This window comes from Pollachius pollachius (assembly GCF_949987615.1).
Source record: "Pollachius pollachius genome assembly, chromosome: 17".
In the NCBI taxonomy this organism is placed as follows: domain Eukaryota; kingdom Metazoa; phylum Chordata; class Actinopteri; order Gadiformes; family Gadidae; genus Pollachius; species Pollachius pollachius.
The window spans coordinates 19,174,654-19,191,566 of NC_136950.1; the positions used below are offsets into that span (position 1 = coordinate 19,174,654).

The 16,913-nt window shown below is 48.1% G+C and overlaps 1 protein-coding gene across 1 annotated transcript; it reads right to left on the minus strand.

Annotated features, from left to right (window-relative positions):
- Nucleotides 1-8,745: 8,745 nt before the first annotated feature.
- Nucleotides 8,746-16,913, minus strand: LOC307088951 (neutral cholesterol ester hydrolase 1-like; the record flags this gene model as incomplete). The annotated part of the gene is made up of 5 exons (XM_079755030.1): nt 8,746-10,590; nt 12,460-12,631; nt 13,470-13,539; nt 14,948-15,170; nt 16,779-16,913. 5 exons carry the CDS (start codon nt 16,911-16,913, stop codon nt 9,970-9,972), a joined length of 1,221 nt encoding a protein of 406 aa, XP_079611156.1. The 3' UTR covers nt 8,746-9,969.

Consider the following 16,913-nt stretch of genomic DNA (forward strand, 5'->3'; position numbering starts at 1 on the left):
TATATATATATTCCTTCGCGAGTGTGTGTTTCTGCGTGGGTTTGGGCGACGGAGAGAAATACACAAGTACACTTATGTTTTTTTATTATTTGGGGGGGGGGGGGGGGGGCGTCCTTGGGGGGATTTAATTGGATTGATTAATGATTGGCTTGGCCCATCGATTCGAGGGGGGGCGCGAGGGCAGGTTTAGGTATATGTGTCGGGGGGCTCGCGAGGAAAACAGAGAAGGAAGAGAACCGCATGTGGAGGCCAAGGCTATTCCGTGCACGCGCATCATCATCATAGTAGTCATCGTCACCCTTATCAGAACCACATGCGCACAAACACACACACACACACACACACCAGATCGATCCTGGAAGTGTATACACACACACACACAAACACACACACACAGACAGACAGACAGCCATCGCTCATGGAAGTGTACACAGACACACACACACATCGCTCATTGAAGTACATATACACACACACACACACACACATCGCTTATTGAAGTACATACACACACACACACACACACACACATCGCTCATTGAAGTACACACACACACACACACACGCATCGCTCATTGAAGTACATACACACACACACACACATACACATGGGTGTCATTTCTCAGGTCCCCAGTCTCACATTCTGTCTCAAACCCACGCTCATGAGGACAGACACAATAAGAGCCGGTTAGCAACGCACGTCTGCCTGCTCAGACCCACATTGCCCACCCCCCCACGCATACAAAGGCAACACAACCAATATCTTGTTCATGCACACATCAGGGAAGTGAGGGGCGGGAAAATGGAATGAGCCAATGGCCAAGCCGGAAACGCAGGATGCCACCAATGGCCCGACAGGAAACTTTCGGGGGATTTTCCAGGGCTGTGGTTGTGGCGTTATTTGGTGAACCGCGTGAAGCTGCAGTAGATATACACACCGTGTGTTTCCTTCTGATCTGCTGCTACTTATCTCACAATTAGAACATGGCAGGCTGGCCTCTGTGTATAGAAGGTATTGGATTGCAGCTATGGTCTGTGTGTGTTTGTGTACAGTGTGTGTGTGTCTGTGTGTGCGTGGGTCTGCTAGAGAGAGAAGAGTGATGTCGGGAAGGGGATTGAGAAAACTGAGAGAAAACTGAAGAAACCAGGTCTGTGTGTGCTTGTGTATGCCTTTGTGCAGTCTGTGTGTATGTGCGTGCAGTGTGTTTGTGCATGTGCAGTGTGTTTGTGTGTGCATGTGTATGTCTGCGCGTGTGTATGTCTGCGCGTGCAGCGTGTGCGCATGTGTGTGTCTGTGCTCGCAGTCTGTGTGTGTGCAGTGTGTACATCCGTGCGTGCGTTTATATGCCTGTGTGTGCAGTGTGTATGCATGTGTCTGTGCGTGCAGTGTGTGTGTTTGTGCGTCCAGTGTGTGTCTGCGTGCGGGGGTGTGTGTCTGGGAGGGGGTCCTCAGTTTGAATGCATCGTTTCACAGCAGGAATCAGCGGAGACAGAACGCACAGCCCTGGGAGGCCCCGGGCCCCTGGGGACCCCCTAGTGTGTATGTGTGTGTGTGTGTGTGTGTGTGTGCTTATAAGTCAATTATGTGTGGGAGTTAGTGTGTCTCTGTCAGTTTATGTTATATAAATGTGTTTGGTTGTGTGTGTGTGTGTGTGTGTGTGTGTGTGTGTGTGTTGTTCAGTTTGTCTGTGTGTGTGTGTCTGTGGTTCAGTGCGTGTGTGTGGTTGTGTGTGTGTGTGTGTGTGTGGTTGTTTGTGTGTCAGCGTGTACGTATGTTTGTGTGTGTGTTGGTATCAGTGTATGTGTGAGTGTGTGTTTTAGGACTGTGTGTGTGTGTGTGTGTCTGTTGTAGGGAGTGTGAGTCTGCCTGTATAAGGCCCATGGTGCCATTCACTCCCACACAGTCAAAAACAACTCTTCTCCAGCTACCAATCTTTCCTTGTCCTCCCTACTCCCTCTCTCTCCCTCCTTCTCCCTCTCTCTCCCTCCTTCTCCCTCTCTCTCCCTCCATATCTCTCATCCTCCCTTCCATTTCTCTCTCTCTCTCTCTCTCTCTCCCCTTTATAGTCTTGCGTTCTCCCTTTGTCTTCCTTCTCTCTCCTCACAAGCTCTCTCAATTTCTCTCAAGTTTTTCTTCCTTTATGTCTGACTCTAATTCTCTCATTTCCTCTCCCCATCTTTGTCTCTCTCTCCCTCTCTCCCTCTCTCTCTCTGTGTCTCGCTCTAACTATCTCTATCCTCTCTCCCTCTTTTTCTCTGTCCCTTACTCTCTCGTTCTTTGTTTTATCTCTTGCTGTATTTCTCTCTCTCTCGCTCTCTCTCTCTCTGTGTCTCTGTCTCCATCTCTCATCCTATCTTATCCTCCCTCACTCCTTCTGTGTCTCTATCTGTCTCTCTCTCTATTTGTTTCTCTTATCTCTTGCTCATTTTCCAGCCTTGGCTCTCTCTCTTACTCACTCTAACCCTCTCTCTCTCTCTCTCCCCTCTCTCTCTCTCCTTCTTTGTCTCTATGTCTCTCTCCCCTCGCCCTCTCCCGGGCTGTCAGGAAGAAGTGAACAATATGACCTTTAGACTAACTTACTGCAGCGATAACATTCTCCCTCTGGTTCCCAGGCCCGGGGCGTGCGAGCCTTCCCCTCACACTCTCTCTCTCCCTCTCTCTGACTTTGCCCTCCTTAGGTCTGATTCTCTGAGCTCTGTTTTCTTTAGACGCCATCGCCGCCCCAGCACTCCGCAGCCCAGAGAGAGACTCCTGGTTACACTGGGTGGCACAGCCACACACACTCACACACACACGCATGCTCATAGACACACACACACACACACACACACACATGCATGCTCATATACACACACACACACGCAAATGCTGACACACAGACACACATCCGCATACACACACGCTAAGACACACAGGCTCATACATACACGGGTACACACAAACATACACACACACACACACACACGTATAAACACACACCGGCTCATTCGCATATAAACACACGCATGCAGTCACACACACACACACACACACACTCATACACACGCTTCCAGAAACACACCGGCAAGCCCACACCCACGTGCACCATTCTTACATGTCTGAGCTTCGCTGGATTTCAGCTGAAACAAACACAATGACTCATGTTCATATTCTCCCCTTTTTCATGGGCGTCCTTTCATATCATTGTCAGTATCTGGGCTGCGGCCTTGCCAGGACTTCCTCTCACTTGATTCAATGTGACCTGAAGTAATTAACACAAAAATATCACAATCGAACCAAGTCAGACGGAAAACATGCGTCGGGATTCTAAACTGCATGCCCCTCAGGGTCCTTTCTGTGAACTCGTATGGCCCGCGCTATCCCCCCGGTCCACACATGTGAGTGTAGTGAGCGAGAGACTTCCTCCTGTGTGCGTTTTTCCCCCGAGACACCAGCGCCTGCCAACACACAACACACAGTGTCCAACACTAAGTTGTTCTCAAGTGTCCGTAAAACCCCACAAGACTTTTATCAGCGATCTGATCTCTGATCAAAGATGATAGAAATCTGTTGGTTACCCAACCGCTAAGAGACAGGACACGTATTCTGTGTCCAACGCCAAGGTCACACAGAGGAGCATGGAAAAAATCTGAAAGAGGAGGAAGAAGAGATTGAATCAAAGAGAGCACTGGACTTGTTTTTTAAGCCTTTTGCCACATTAAGCATTTTGATTACCAGTTTCTTGACAATAGGACTGCATCACACATGTCGCCCTTTCTTCTCAGAGATAAGTTGTTTCTTATGCTTTCCAACAGACAACCAGCACCATTCTGGAATTCAATTGTTCATACCACTTAGAGTGAGAACACCACTTAGAGTGAGATTACCACTTAGAGTGAGATTACCACTTAGAGTGAGAATACCATTAAGAGTGAGAACACCACTTAGAGTGAGATTACCACTTAGAGTGAGATTACCACTAGGAGTGAGAACACCACAAAGAGTGAGAACTCCACAAAGAGTGAGAACACCACAAAGAGTGAGAACTCCACAAAGAGTGAGAACACCTCTAGGAGTGAGAACACCACTAGGAGTGAGAACACCACTAGGAGTGAGAACACCACAAAGAGTGAGAACTCCACAAAGAGTGAGAACACCACAAAGAGTGAGAACTCCACAAAGAGTAAGAACTCCACAAAGAGTGAGAACACCTCTAGGAGTGAGAACACCACTAGGAGTGAGAACACCACTAGGAGTGAGCGCACCTCAGCGTGTTAGTATGGGCCCCCTCAGTATCCACGGAGGTGGTTATCATTTCACAAGATGTGTTCTCCAGCACACACATGCTCACATGCTGCACAAGTGTCGTTCACGTCTGAGCGGCCACGGTCTGCGTTGTGTTATGGCGATGTGGGCTTTTGTTTTGCTGTTACTGGGAAAAGACTCCCTCCCTTTCTCCCACCTGTCCTTCATCACCTAATCTGCTCCTCATGGAGGGGTCCACGCAGCCTTCAAGTGTGTTTTACACCAGCTCAGGGAAACAAACTCTATAGGGGCACGCACACACACACACACACACACAGATATGTTAGGCTCACACATACACCCCCACACACAGACAGATACATTAGGCACACACACCCCCCCAACAGAGACAAATTAGGCACACACACACACCCACACAGATGTATGAGGCACACAACCAAACCCACACAGATACATTAGGCACACACACCCCCCCAACAGAGACAAATTAGGCACACACACACACACCCACACAGATGTATGAGGCACACAACCAAACCCACACAGATACATTAGGCACACACACATGCAGAAAGATACATTACGCACACATTCACGCACAGATACATTAGGAACACACACATGCACAGACACATTAGCAGCCACACACCCACACAGATACAGAAGACACACACACAAACCCACACAGATACATGAGGCCCACACACATGCGCACACACATTCTAAAGCACATACTGGACAATAACACTCAAACATATGCGTACACACCTACACACATCCGCTCACAGAAGCATTAGGCACACACATACGTACCCACCCACTTTTAAACACATACACACACACACACACACACACATTCATACACGTTGACACACACTCACATACACTCACAGATACATCAGGCACACGCATGCACACACACATACAGACACGTTCACATAAATGTACACAAGCAAACACTAGCACTCACATATACACACACATACATATATACCACATCACTTTGTCACACACGTTTGTCAGGCCCCTTCTCTCACACACACACACACACACACACACACACATTTGATACACAGGAACGCATACACACAGACGCACACACATGGATTTATTCTCAGTAACTGTACACACGTGCACCACACTGCATACTCACACCTATCTGCATGCACGTGCACGTTGGTGCAGGCGTGCACTCTCACCCAGATACACACACATGTCCTGACAAACCCGGCTGTCTGCGTGTCATCCTGCGGCCCCAGGAGGACGACAGCTGTCTGTCTGCTGCACGCTGAGACCTGACGCTGAAACCAGACCGGGGCAGGTGAGACGGCTCACACAGGAGGGGGGGGAGAGACAGGTATGGAGGGGGAATGAGAGCGCTAAGGAGGGGAAGTAAGACAGGTAAGGAGGGGACGTGAGACAGGTAAGGGGGGGAGGTGAGGCGGTTTAGGATGGGGAGTGAGACAGGTAAGGAGGGGGGAGTGAGATGGTTAAGGAGGGGGATTGAAACGGGCAAGGATGGAGGAGTGAGACAGGTAAGGAGGGGAAGTGAGACAGGTAAGGAAGGGGGGTGAGACGGGTAAGGACGGGGAGTGAGACAGGTAAGGAAAGTGGGTGAGACGGGTAAGGACGGGGAGTGAGACAGGTAAGGAGGGGAAGTTAGACGGGTTAGGATGGGGAGTGAGACAGGTAAGGAAGGGGGATGAGATGGGTAAGGAAGGGGGAATGGGAGAGGTAATGATCAGGGAGTGAGACTGTATAGGGTTAGGGAGCGAGACAGGTAAGGATGAGGTAGTGAGAACGGTATGGGTCATTTAGTTTAAACTCAACAAGCTATTTAGCGTTCACGTTTTTGGATCAGTGGCAGTGAGACAGGTACGAATGGGGAGAAATTAAAGTCAAGGTGGTTCAGTGAGATGGGGTAAAGATGTTTGTGTGTGCGTGCGTGCGTGCGTGTGTGTGTGTGTGTGCGCGCAAGTATATGTGCATGTGTGTGTGTAAAGCTACATACTGTATCTGGCTGTTCTTGATTAGGGTTACTGTTGAACACGATGTGGAGGCTCTGGTTCCTATAGGACTGTGTGCTTTTTAACTCTTACCAACCCTGGATTTGCAGGGCAGCCCAGTGCTAAGAGAACATGGAGGGAGGTTCCAGAAGCACATTGTTGGGGTGCCCGGTGGGGGGTCTAGCACGCTCTGAGATATTTTATCTACAGCGCTTGATGTATGTTGTACGTTCTGGCACTTAATGTACGCACTTATTGTATTTTGTACGTCCAGGCACTTAAAAATTGCACTAAGCATTATGTAGCATCTTATCCTAGCTATCTGTGTTGTATACCGGGAATGGGTTAACCTAGTGATTGTTTGGCACTTGGTTCTATGAAATCCTTACTGTACCGACAGCGATATATTGTTCCTTTCTTCTGAGAAATGTACTCATTGTAAGTCGCTTCGGATAAAAGCGTCTGCTGAACGCCCTGATTGTAAATGTAAAGATATCCCCACTTACACCCATCCCTCCAATTTCATTGAGACCACCATCTTGTTTGTTTCTTTTGGTCAACTTGTTGAGTTTTATGTTCAGTGGGGATGATCTCGTTCATAAGAGGGCCCTTGGAAAAGAGACGACATGGTTAAGAACAAGGGAGCAGAGAAACCACCAAAAACAAGTCAGGAGACTTTGTTCAGAGAGATATGATGATGGGGGGCAAAGAGTTGGCAGTGATCTCATGTTCTGGGAGGACAGACTGGTCCTGAGCACATATAATTATTCAAAGTAGACCTGCTTCTGGTTGCTGGAGAAAACGAGAAGAATTTAACTTGAGGAAAGCAGTGCGGTTGGTTGATTAATGGCGTGTCACGGTTCATTAATATACGCATCCGAATGTATTCACGGAAATGTAAATATGTGGTCAAATGTTTGGAGGCTTTTCACCGTTGCCTCTTGAGGACGATTTGACGCCACCTGCTGTCGACAGTGAGAGTTACCCACGAAATATTTTACATTTACAGGGAGTAGGTTAAGAAAGGTCTTCATATGCTGCTCTTAAAAATGAAGAAAGGACAAAAGGACTAAAAATGCAACCAAACTACTATTTATTGGTTTGGTTTGATAAAAGAGAATAATTTTAAATATACCCACAAAAATAATAATCCACAGGGAAAAATAGTTTCTTATTTTATATAATGTGGAAAGTAATAGGCCCTCTATACCAGGGTAATAAAGAACATTGCAATAAAAACTGTTCTATAATATATCCATTAAAAATATTGTCATAAATTATTCACAAAATACAATTTCACAATTACTTCTTGATTAATCTCTACTCTTAATTACAGAAATACATTATTTAAACACATCACTCAAAAATACATTCAAGCATCCTGAATACCACAGATTATTTCCATTAATAGCAGTTGTGCCAAATCAAACATACTAACCGTAAAAAAACATAGATTTATTGCCATGTTTTACATCTATTTCCTTTTGTTTACAGCATGTATATTTATAAATAAAAGCCTATGATCCTCACCATCAGTCATCCTGACTGAACCTAGAATCTCAAATCACAGTAAGTTATGATTTATGATTATTAATATCCACAAATATAGTATCAACAAACATGAAGAGGCAAAGCAAAGCAGTGTGCTTCCCCTCCACCAATGTAAGACCCTCTGAAATCCTACAAAATACAGCTAATACTGTAATATAGATTAAAGTAAGGTAATCGCTTCACCCAGTGCAGAGTGTTTGCGCGAGAGGCTGATGGTTCACCCTTAGCTCTGCCACACAACGCAGTACACAAACCCAGCTCAAACGAGCCAGCCCTGGGTGAGAGCCACGCCCCCTAGGCTTGTATCTGGGTCTCCCCTTGAACTCTGCTTCTGCAGCCAAACACCCAATGACCTCTGGGAGATGTAGTCTGAATTCCTGCTTTTCACTCAAGAGCAAACTCTCCCCCCACCCCCCCAGAAAAAGCTCAATTTTAAAGGCTCAAAAAAGGTTAGTTCCTGGGGGGGGGGGGTTGAGGAATGCGGCTTGTTGTTTTCATTCGAGCTTGATATCCAACTAATCTTCCACGTATAATAGATCCTATCGTTCTAATTATTCGTAATGAGGATGAAGAGGAAGAGTAAGGGGGCAGATCTGGCTCATGGTCGCCGCGGCGATGTGAGGTCATCGACCTCCCGGCCAGCGGCTCTGCTGTGCAAAAACAAAACAGTGGTCTCTGGGGGGGGGGGACGTGTGTGTGTGTGTGTGTGTGTGTGTGTTTGTGTGTGTGTAATATAAGCTCTAATGTGTTCTCCCCAACCTCACAGCCGCAAACTCGGTCTTGCTTTCTTCGTATCAAAAACATACACAGACATACACACTTTCTCTCTCGCTCGCTCTCTACTGCACACTTAATCACTCACCACCCCCCCCCCCCCCCCCCCCCCCCCCCCCCCCACACACACGCACACACACACACACACACACACACACACAACCGTTTCCCCATGCATACGCCCTGATGGGCCGTAGTATGGTCTGTGTTAGCGTGTTAGCAGGCTAGGTCTGAGTTATTCATTATTCAGATTGCTTGGACAGTATAGGTAGTACGTTTATAGGTAGTATAAGATGTATTTTAGTTTAACTCTTGGTACTTTGGGACGTTTCAGTGCTAGGGGTTGAATCCAAAAGCACAAAGCTGGTTTGAGCCGGACTCAGCGACTCATTTAGTGGTTTTATAGATCGATATATATACAGTACTTCCTTGATATGATGTATTTTGGTAGCGTTGTTTTGGTTGAATAAGTGGTCCTTTTTGTATTTGCAAAGCGCGACTCTGAATCTTTTCGAGAGTTCCCAGAAAAACAACAACAGCGATTGTCCGCATGAATCGGAAATCATCGCGAGGGAATCAAATGTGTTCAGTCCGGACCCTCGCGTCTAGTCAGTCGGGTTCCTGCTGAGAGCCTCATCCCCCGGGCCAAGTGCTTCCAATAACAGTCCCTGGAGGAGTCTGGGACAGGGTGGGGGTAATTTACCAGACCCCATAGGGTGAAACCCCTCCGGCTCACGGTGCTATCACCTCCTCCTGCTCCTCATGGCTTTACTTCGCTCCACGTAAGGTTCCAGTCCCTTCCCCCGGTCCCTCCCGCTGGAGGAGACGCTCTTGTGGCTTCTGGACGTACCGGGATTCAAGACAGTTCTGCATCGACCCGCGTGGTTCCATCGCGTGTTTCTGATTGGTCTGCTCGGGGTCCGGGTCGTATCAAGAATATATTTTCGAGAACATTCTGTCGAGTGGTCCTATTGGTCGTCCCTCATCTAAAATATATTTTCTAGAACACTCTGTGGTTCTACGAGTCGTTCTATTGGTCGTCGAGGGGATTTTGGTCGCATCTAGAATAACGTTTTCTAGAACATTAGCTAGAGGTTCTGCCCGAGTCTAGAACACGTTTTCTAGAACATCAACTGTCGTTCCGGTTGGGGGAATTGCGTGGTTCTATTGGCCGTTGAGGGGTTCTGGTGGCCTCTAAAATATATTTTCTAGAACACTCTGTGGCTCTATCGCGTGGTTCTATTCGTCATCTCGCCTCTAGAACACGTTTCCTAGAACACTCTTCGTCATCGAGCGTTCCACTAGAGCTGCCGCCCGCCTCCAGAACACGTCGTCTGGAACCTCCGTTCTCGGTTCCAGACCCCTGGCACCACCGTGCGGCCCCCCCCCCCGCTAGAGGTTCTGGTCCAGCCAGCGGATGTAGTTGTCCATGCTGCGGCGCCCCACGGCGGAGCTCACGGGGGGGTAGGCGAACACCATGCAGCCGTGGAAGCCGTCCTCGTGGTGGTCGCCGGTCACCTCCACGCCGGCGTCCCGCAGGCGCCGCGCGTACATCAGCCCGTCGTCCCGCAGCACGTCGAACTCGCACGTCATCACGTACGCCCGCGGCGTCCTGGCCAGGACCGCCTGCTCCGCCAGCAGCGGCGCCGCCCGCGCGTCCGTCAGCGCGGGCACCGCCTCGACCACGCCCGGCGAGCCCGTCGCCCTGACGACCGGCCGGTAGTGCTTCCTGCGGCCGGCGGGGAGCAGGGCGGTCCAGTCCAGCTTCGGCCGGACGGCGGGAGGGAGGCCGCCCTGGTCCAGGGAGCTGTGGTTGTTGGCCAGTAGCAGGGGCTCCAGGGCGGGGTCGGCGCCCAGGTACTGCAGCCAGAAGCGGGCCATGACGGGCCGGTACAGGATGGGCACGTCGTGGTTCTGCTGGTAGGACGCCGTGTGGAAGTCCAGGGCCTGGAGCACGGGGTAGACCAGCGCCTGGGCCTTGAAGCGGACCTCCAGGGTGGCGTCCTGAGCCAGCTGGGGGGGTCACATTGGGGACGGGGGGGTGGTGAGACTCTGAGGGAGGGCCGTGGCCCCCTTATCTGAGCCTGAGTATGAAGTCTGGGTTTAAATGCTAAATCTACAATGTGGGACTTTAAAAGGGGTAATACTGTTGCTTAATATCAGCCCTTTAAGAAGTTATACATTCACATAACTTTGGATGTAAATCCGTTCACATCAGGTGCTTTAAACTAGGGGTGTGCACGGGTAAACGTGTACACGTGTAACCGGTTAGTAAATCATAACCGTTTAGGAAAAATCAGCAAACGAAAACCGTAAAATCAAAATAATAATCACCGCGCCATTGATTCAATGGGAATCGCGACGGTCTATACTGTCAACGTAAAGTGTACATATTTATAATTTGAAATTCGTCCCAGCCTTTATACCACAGATACTACAGGGTCTATAGCATATAACCGCGTTGTCTGATTACAGTTTAATGTAACAGTAAGCTGACAACATCGCTGATTAAAAACTGCAACTGCGAATTAACCACACGGAGATAACCATGGCAACCGGTCAAACAAATTTTCTTTTTGGGATCATTCTGCTCGCGCATCCGCCGTGTTGATAAACAAATAATCCCCCCATAGCGCGACTGCGGTCCACTTTAAAAAAAAGAAAATAATACATTAATTAATAAAAAAAAAAGGTTAACCGTGTACACGGGAAAAAAAATCGGTTGTGTAAACGTTTACACCCCTACTTTAAACTTGAGTGACCGAGAGTGAGTGACCGAGAGTGAGTGACCGAGAGTGAGTGAGTGAGTGAGTGAGTGAGTGAGTGAGTGAGTGAGAGACTAGAGAGTTAGGGTTGAGTGAGAGACTAGAGAGTTAGGGTTGAGTGAGTGAGTGAGTGACTAGAGAGTTTGGGTCGAGTGAGTGAGTGAGAGACCAGAGAGCTAGGGTTGAGTGAATGAGTGAGTGAGTGAGAGACCAGAGAGTTAGGGTTGAGTGAATGAGTGAGTGAGTGAGAGACCAGAGAGTTAGGGTTGAGTGAGTGAGTGAGTGAGTGAGAGACCAGAGAGTTAGGGTTGAGTGAGTGAGTGAGTGAGTGAGAGACTAGAGAGTTAGGGTCGAGTGAGTGAGTGAGTGAGAGACTAGAGAGTTAGGGTCGAGTAAGTGAGTGAGGGACTAGAGAGTTAGGGTTGAGTGAGTGAGTGAGTGAGTGAGAGACCAGAGAGCTAGGGTTGAGTGAGTGAGTGAGTGAGTGAGAGAGAGACTAGAGAGGTAGGGTTGATTGAGTGAGTGAGTGAGTGAGAGAGAGACTAGAGGTAGGGTTGAGTGAGTGAGTGAGTGAGTGAGTGAGTGAGAGACCAGAAAGTTAGGGTTGAGTGAGTGAGTGAGAGAGTGAGTGAGTGAGTGAGAGAGAGACTAGAGAGGTAGGGTTGAGTGAGTGAGTGAGAGAGTGAGTGAGAGACCAGAGAGCTAGGGTTGAGTGAGTGAGTGAGTGAGAGAGAGACTAGAGGTAGGGTTGAGTGAGTGAGTGAGAGAGTGAGTGAGTGAGAGACCAGAGAGTTAGGGTTGAGTGAGTGAGTGAGAGAGTGAGTGAGTGAGTGAGAGAGAGACTAGAGAGGTAGGGTTGAGTGAGTGAGTGAGAGAGTGAGTGAGAGACCAGAGAGCTAGGGTTGAGTGAGTGAGTGAGTGAGAGAGAGACTAGAGAGGTAGGGTTGAGTAAGTGAGTGAGAGAGTGAGTGAGAGAGAGACCAGAGAGGTAGGGTTGAGTGAGTGAGTGAGAGAGTGAGTGAGTTCAGCCGGGACCCGTCCCATACCCCCTGACGCCTAACCAGACCTCTCAGGCCCCAGGGCCCGAGTGTCACTGTGGGGGGTGGGGGTGGCTCACCTCTTGGGCCACGGCGGCGGCCAGGTTCCCCCCCGCGCTGTCCCCCGACACGCAGAGCCTTTGGGGGTCCAGTCCGTAGCGTTCCCGGACCCCCGCCGACAGGAAGGCCCTCGACGCCGCCAGGGCGTCCTCGTACTGCCCCGGGAACACCACCTCCGGGGCCAGACGGTAACTATGGCAACCGGAACGCACGCACGCACGCACACACACACACACACGCGCGCACGCACAGGGGGAGGACGGTGAGGATGAAGGGGGAGTGAGAGTGATTCGAGGGGAAGTACTTTTATTTTGAAGGATGTTAGGACTCTTAGCGTGTGAGTCACACAAGGCTAACGTCGCTAACGTAGCTCCACCGCTTTGTAGTGTTCTTACACGCACACAGAACGTGTTCTTTTGTCATACTCTTTATGATATGGGGTTTAGATGATATCATAGTGTGACGTGATATGCTTTTGTTTAAAGGATATTGGTTGGATAACATTTGTATGTATTGATGAAGCATTGATTATTTTTATGATACGACGGAGGTGTTAAGGGGTATTGAGATATGTTTACCAAAGAGTTATTTTGAATGAATATTACAGGATATACACACTTAGTTTATGCTACATGTGAACGTCCTAAAATGGCGCAATTTGATTGGTTCACTATCTCGGGATATTGGGCAGTATCCCATGATTGAGATCTCAAACTCGGGATATTGTGTGACGGTCGTCTCGTCACAAATAATTCCCGGCAAAAAGTGTTATCTTGTTTATTTTTGCAGTCTTCACGTGTAGTAAATTCTAAAACAATTATTCGCCGAAGGCAAAGTGAACTTTTCACGGAGCCTGAGGTGATACACATCCTGATCGAGAGATTATACACAGCTTTCAATTTACAGGACTGCTTCAGTGTGTGTATAATCTCCCTGATCAAGAGATTATACACAGCTTTCAGTTTACTGGAATGTTTCAATGTGTATAAAATGCTTCAGGGTTCGAGGCAGGAGAAGGAAGCAAACCTACTCCACTGACATGATGACCGCGTCGAGATCCTCGGCCATCTTCCTAGACAGAAGGTCGTAGGATCGCATCCCTGGGAATCACACAGATAAAGGAAGAGATTTGTTAACCAACCAGATCACTACACAGTGTCCTGTCAGTGAGCATGGCGGGGCCAGAAAACACCAAGCGAAAAGTCACACAAAGGTTTTTTGCTGCTTCAGTTACATATGTGTGTGGATAAATTATTAATATTTCATACTCCCTATTGTTTCAAACCTTATGTGTCTTCTTATTTAGGGGCTTTGGAAAGAAACAATAACAAAAAAAATATTGAGAATCAACAGAGCAACAAAGATGGATGTTCACTGAGCATAATGAGCTGCTTATTAAGTAGAAAAAGCCCTTGGAGAGTAATGCCAGAGTCTAAAAGTTCTCTATCTTTAGCTTTCTCTCTCTGTCCCTCTATCTTACTCCCTCCCTCTCCCCCTATCCCTATCTTACTCCTTCTCTCTCTCTCTCTATTCACCCCTCTATACCCTCTGTCTCTGTCTCTCTCTGGAAAGGAACTCTTTCTGTTCCTTTATATATACAGAGAGAAGAGGTTAGCCAGCTGTCCTCAGTGCAACGTGTGCAAGTTATGGTTTTGAAACTAGAACACGTGTTTAAAGCTTTTCCCTGGAATCTTTTCGTACCCTTGTCTAGTCAAGACACAGAGAAACCATCTTGTGTAGTAAGGCAGATAATGAATAGTACAATCCGCACCCAGAAATCTGTTCTTGTGTATTCATTCACCAAAATACCCCCCCCCCCCCCAAACAATAATCATATTGTGGTCATCGTGGTTCAACAACTGAGCCTTTGTTATAGAACTCAAAACAGAGGCAATCTGTTGTTAAATGCTTCAAACTGAATTCTGCGTTCAACTTATTAAAGTCGAATGCTTTTAAATAAAGACAACTTATAAATCACCGATGCACAAATCCCTAACAGTGCCAGTGTTCGTTTTGCGCTCCGACAAAGTCGCCCGATCAACACCAGCTTCACGTTGATCGGGCACCATTTCGGTATCTGTCGGCTTGCAGGCTGTTGCATTGTGGGTAGGTGCCGCCGCAGACCACAAGCTAACGTAAAACAAGGTCTAACAACTAATGCTGCCGTGGCCTGGGGCCCTTCGGCGATCTGGGCCCCCTGTTGTCCATATGGTTAATGTGGTCCTTTGCTCAGAGTTCACCCACTCACTTATTGTACGTTGTACGTCCTGCCACTTAAAAACAGCACTTAGCATTGTGTAGCGTCTTATCCTAGCTATCTTTGTTGCATACGGGGAATGGGCTAACCTAGCGGTTGTTAGTGCTTGGCCCTTGGTTCTATGAACATCCTTACTGTACCCACAGCGATGTATTGTTGTTTCTCTTACTTCTGACAAACGTACTTATGGTACGTCGCTTTGGATAAAAGCGTCGGCTAACTGCTCTAAACGTAAATATAAATGTACTCACTCCCACTGGCTAGGGCCCACCCCCCGCCGTGGAAGTAGACCACGCCCCTCTTCAGCTTCTGCCCGCCGATTGGCTGGAAGACGCGGGTTGGCACGCCCCCCAGGAGTATGTCGCTGACGTCCACGGAGGGGCAGGAGCGCGGCTCGATCACCTCCACCCACGACACCACCTGGTTGATGAGGCTGACGCGATGACACACGCCCAGCGCGTGAGCCATGTCGCCCTGGAAACACACACACACACACACATACACACACAGACATGTGCACACACACACACACACAGACACAGACACACACACACACAGACATGTGCACACACACACACACACGGACACAGACACATGCGCGCACACACACATACAGACACTCACAACACAGACATGTGCACACACACACACACACACAGACACATGCGCACACACACACATACAGACACTCACACACAGACATGCAGTTACATGTGCACAAATGCACACACACGCACACAGACACACTCACGAGAACAGACGCATACACACATACACACACGAAAACAGAAATACGCGCATACACACACAAATAAACACACAAACGCGAACAGACACACACACACACACGAGAACAGACACACACACAAGAACAGACGCACACACATACAAAAACAGACACACGCACACACACACACAAAAGAACAGACACACACATTACCATCATAAACTCATTACATATATCTTAAGATTCCGTTGGTAACTGATATCGATTTGCAGCAGGTATAACAGATATCTGATGCTGGTCTTAAATGTTCCACTCATGGTAATAGATATCCGATACCAGCCCTGGACTGGTATTGGATATGGTTCATTTACCGGGCTGAAGACTTTGGAGGAAAATGTCGATACAAAGAATGTCAAGACTTCACCTTGTTATCTTTTAACACTGATATGCATTCTGCTGTCTATTGGAGAGATATGTTATGTACATATAGTTACATCTAACCTTGTACTGAATGACTCCTTATATCTAACGATAGTCTTACAGTGGAACAGGTAGAGTCAGAAGGCTAGTTTGTTAATTTGGGGACTAACGAGCTGGGATGGGCAGTAAAACCAGTAGTGTTGCATCTTTAATGCGGCTGAGTTGGGTTGGTCGAAGAATGAGGAGACACATACATTACACATGTCTTAACAGGCTGTTTGTGTGTGTGTGTGTGTGTGTGTGTGTGTGTGTGTGTGTGTGTGTGTGTGTGTGTGTGTGTGTGTGTGTGTGTCTGTGTGTGTGTGTGTGTGTGTGCGTGCGTGCGTGCGTGCGTGCGTGTGTGTGTTGGGAGGATCAGTTGAACCAGTATCTCCATTAGTGATTACAAACATGTTACAAACATGCATGTAGCTCTATTACACAGAAGTGTAGACTAGGCCACGCTGAAACACTCCCAGGGCAAAGTTTGGATGAGTACACTCGGAAACCAACCTGACGTAACACCAGCTTATGTTTATTCGCTGTTAGTTTAACAGTGAACTACAGTGTTATTCACTGTTGGTTTAACATTGAATAACAGTCAACAGCTTTTTATTTGGACTAGTATGCAGATAGGGTAGTTCCCCATGCATTTCAATTCAGTCACACTATGCTGCAGCATGATATCGCTCTATGTCGCGAAAATGGAATTATCTCCTGCATAAATAACTTTTCTATTCAATGATTCATTTGTTTAAACGCAAAGACCCAGTCATCTCCATGCATGCATCGGCGCTATTCTACACGGGTTAAACACATAAGATGCTGAACCTGCCATCCCTGATCCCCTACAGAAACGTTATGTCACTTATTTAATTCTGCTGCTCGTTTCTCACCACATGCATGCAGCTCCGGAACAAGGCATCCAGCAGCATCAGCTTCCACGGCTCACTCACGCCGGTGGGCAGCGGGAGGTAGACGTAATAGGCGGCCGCCGAGAGCAGCACGGAGCCGATCCACCGGAGCTTCAT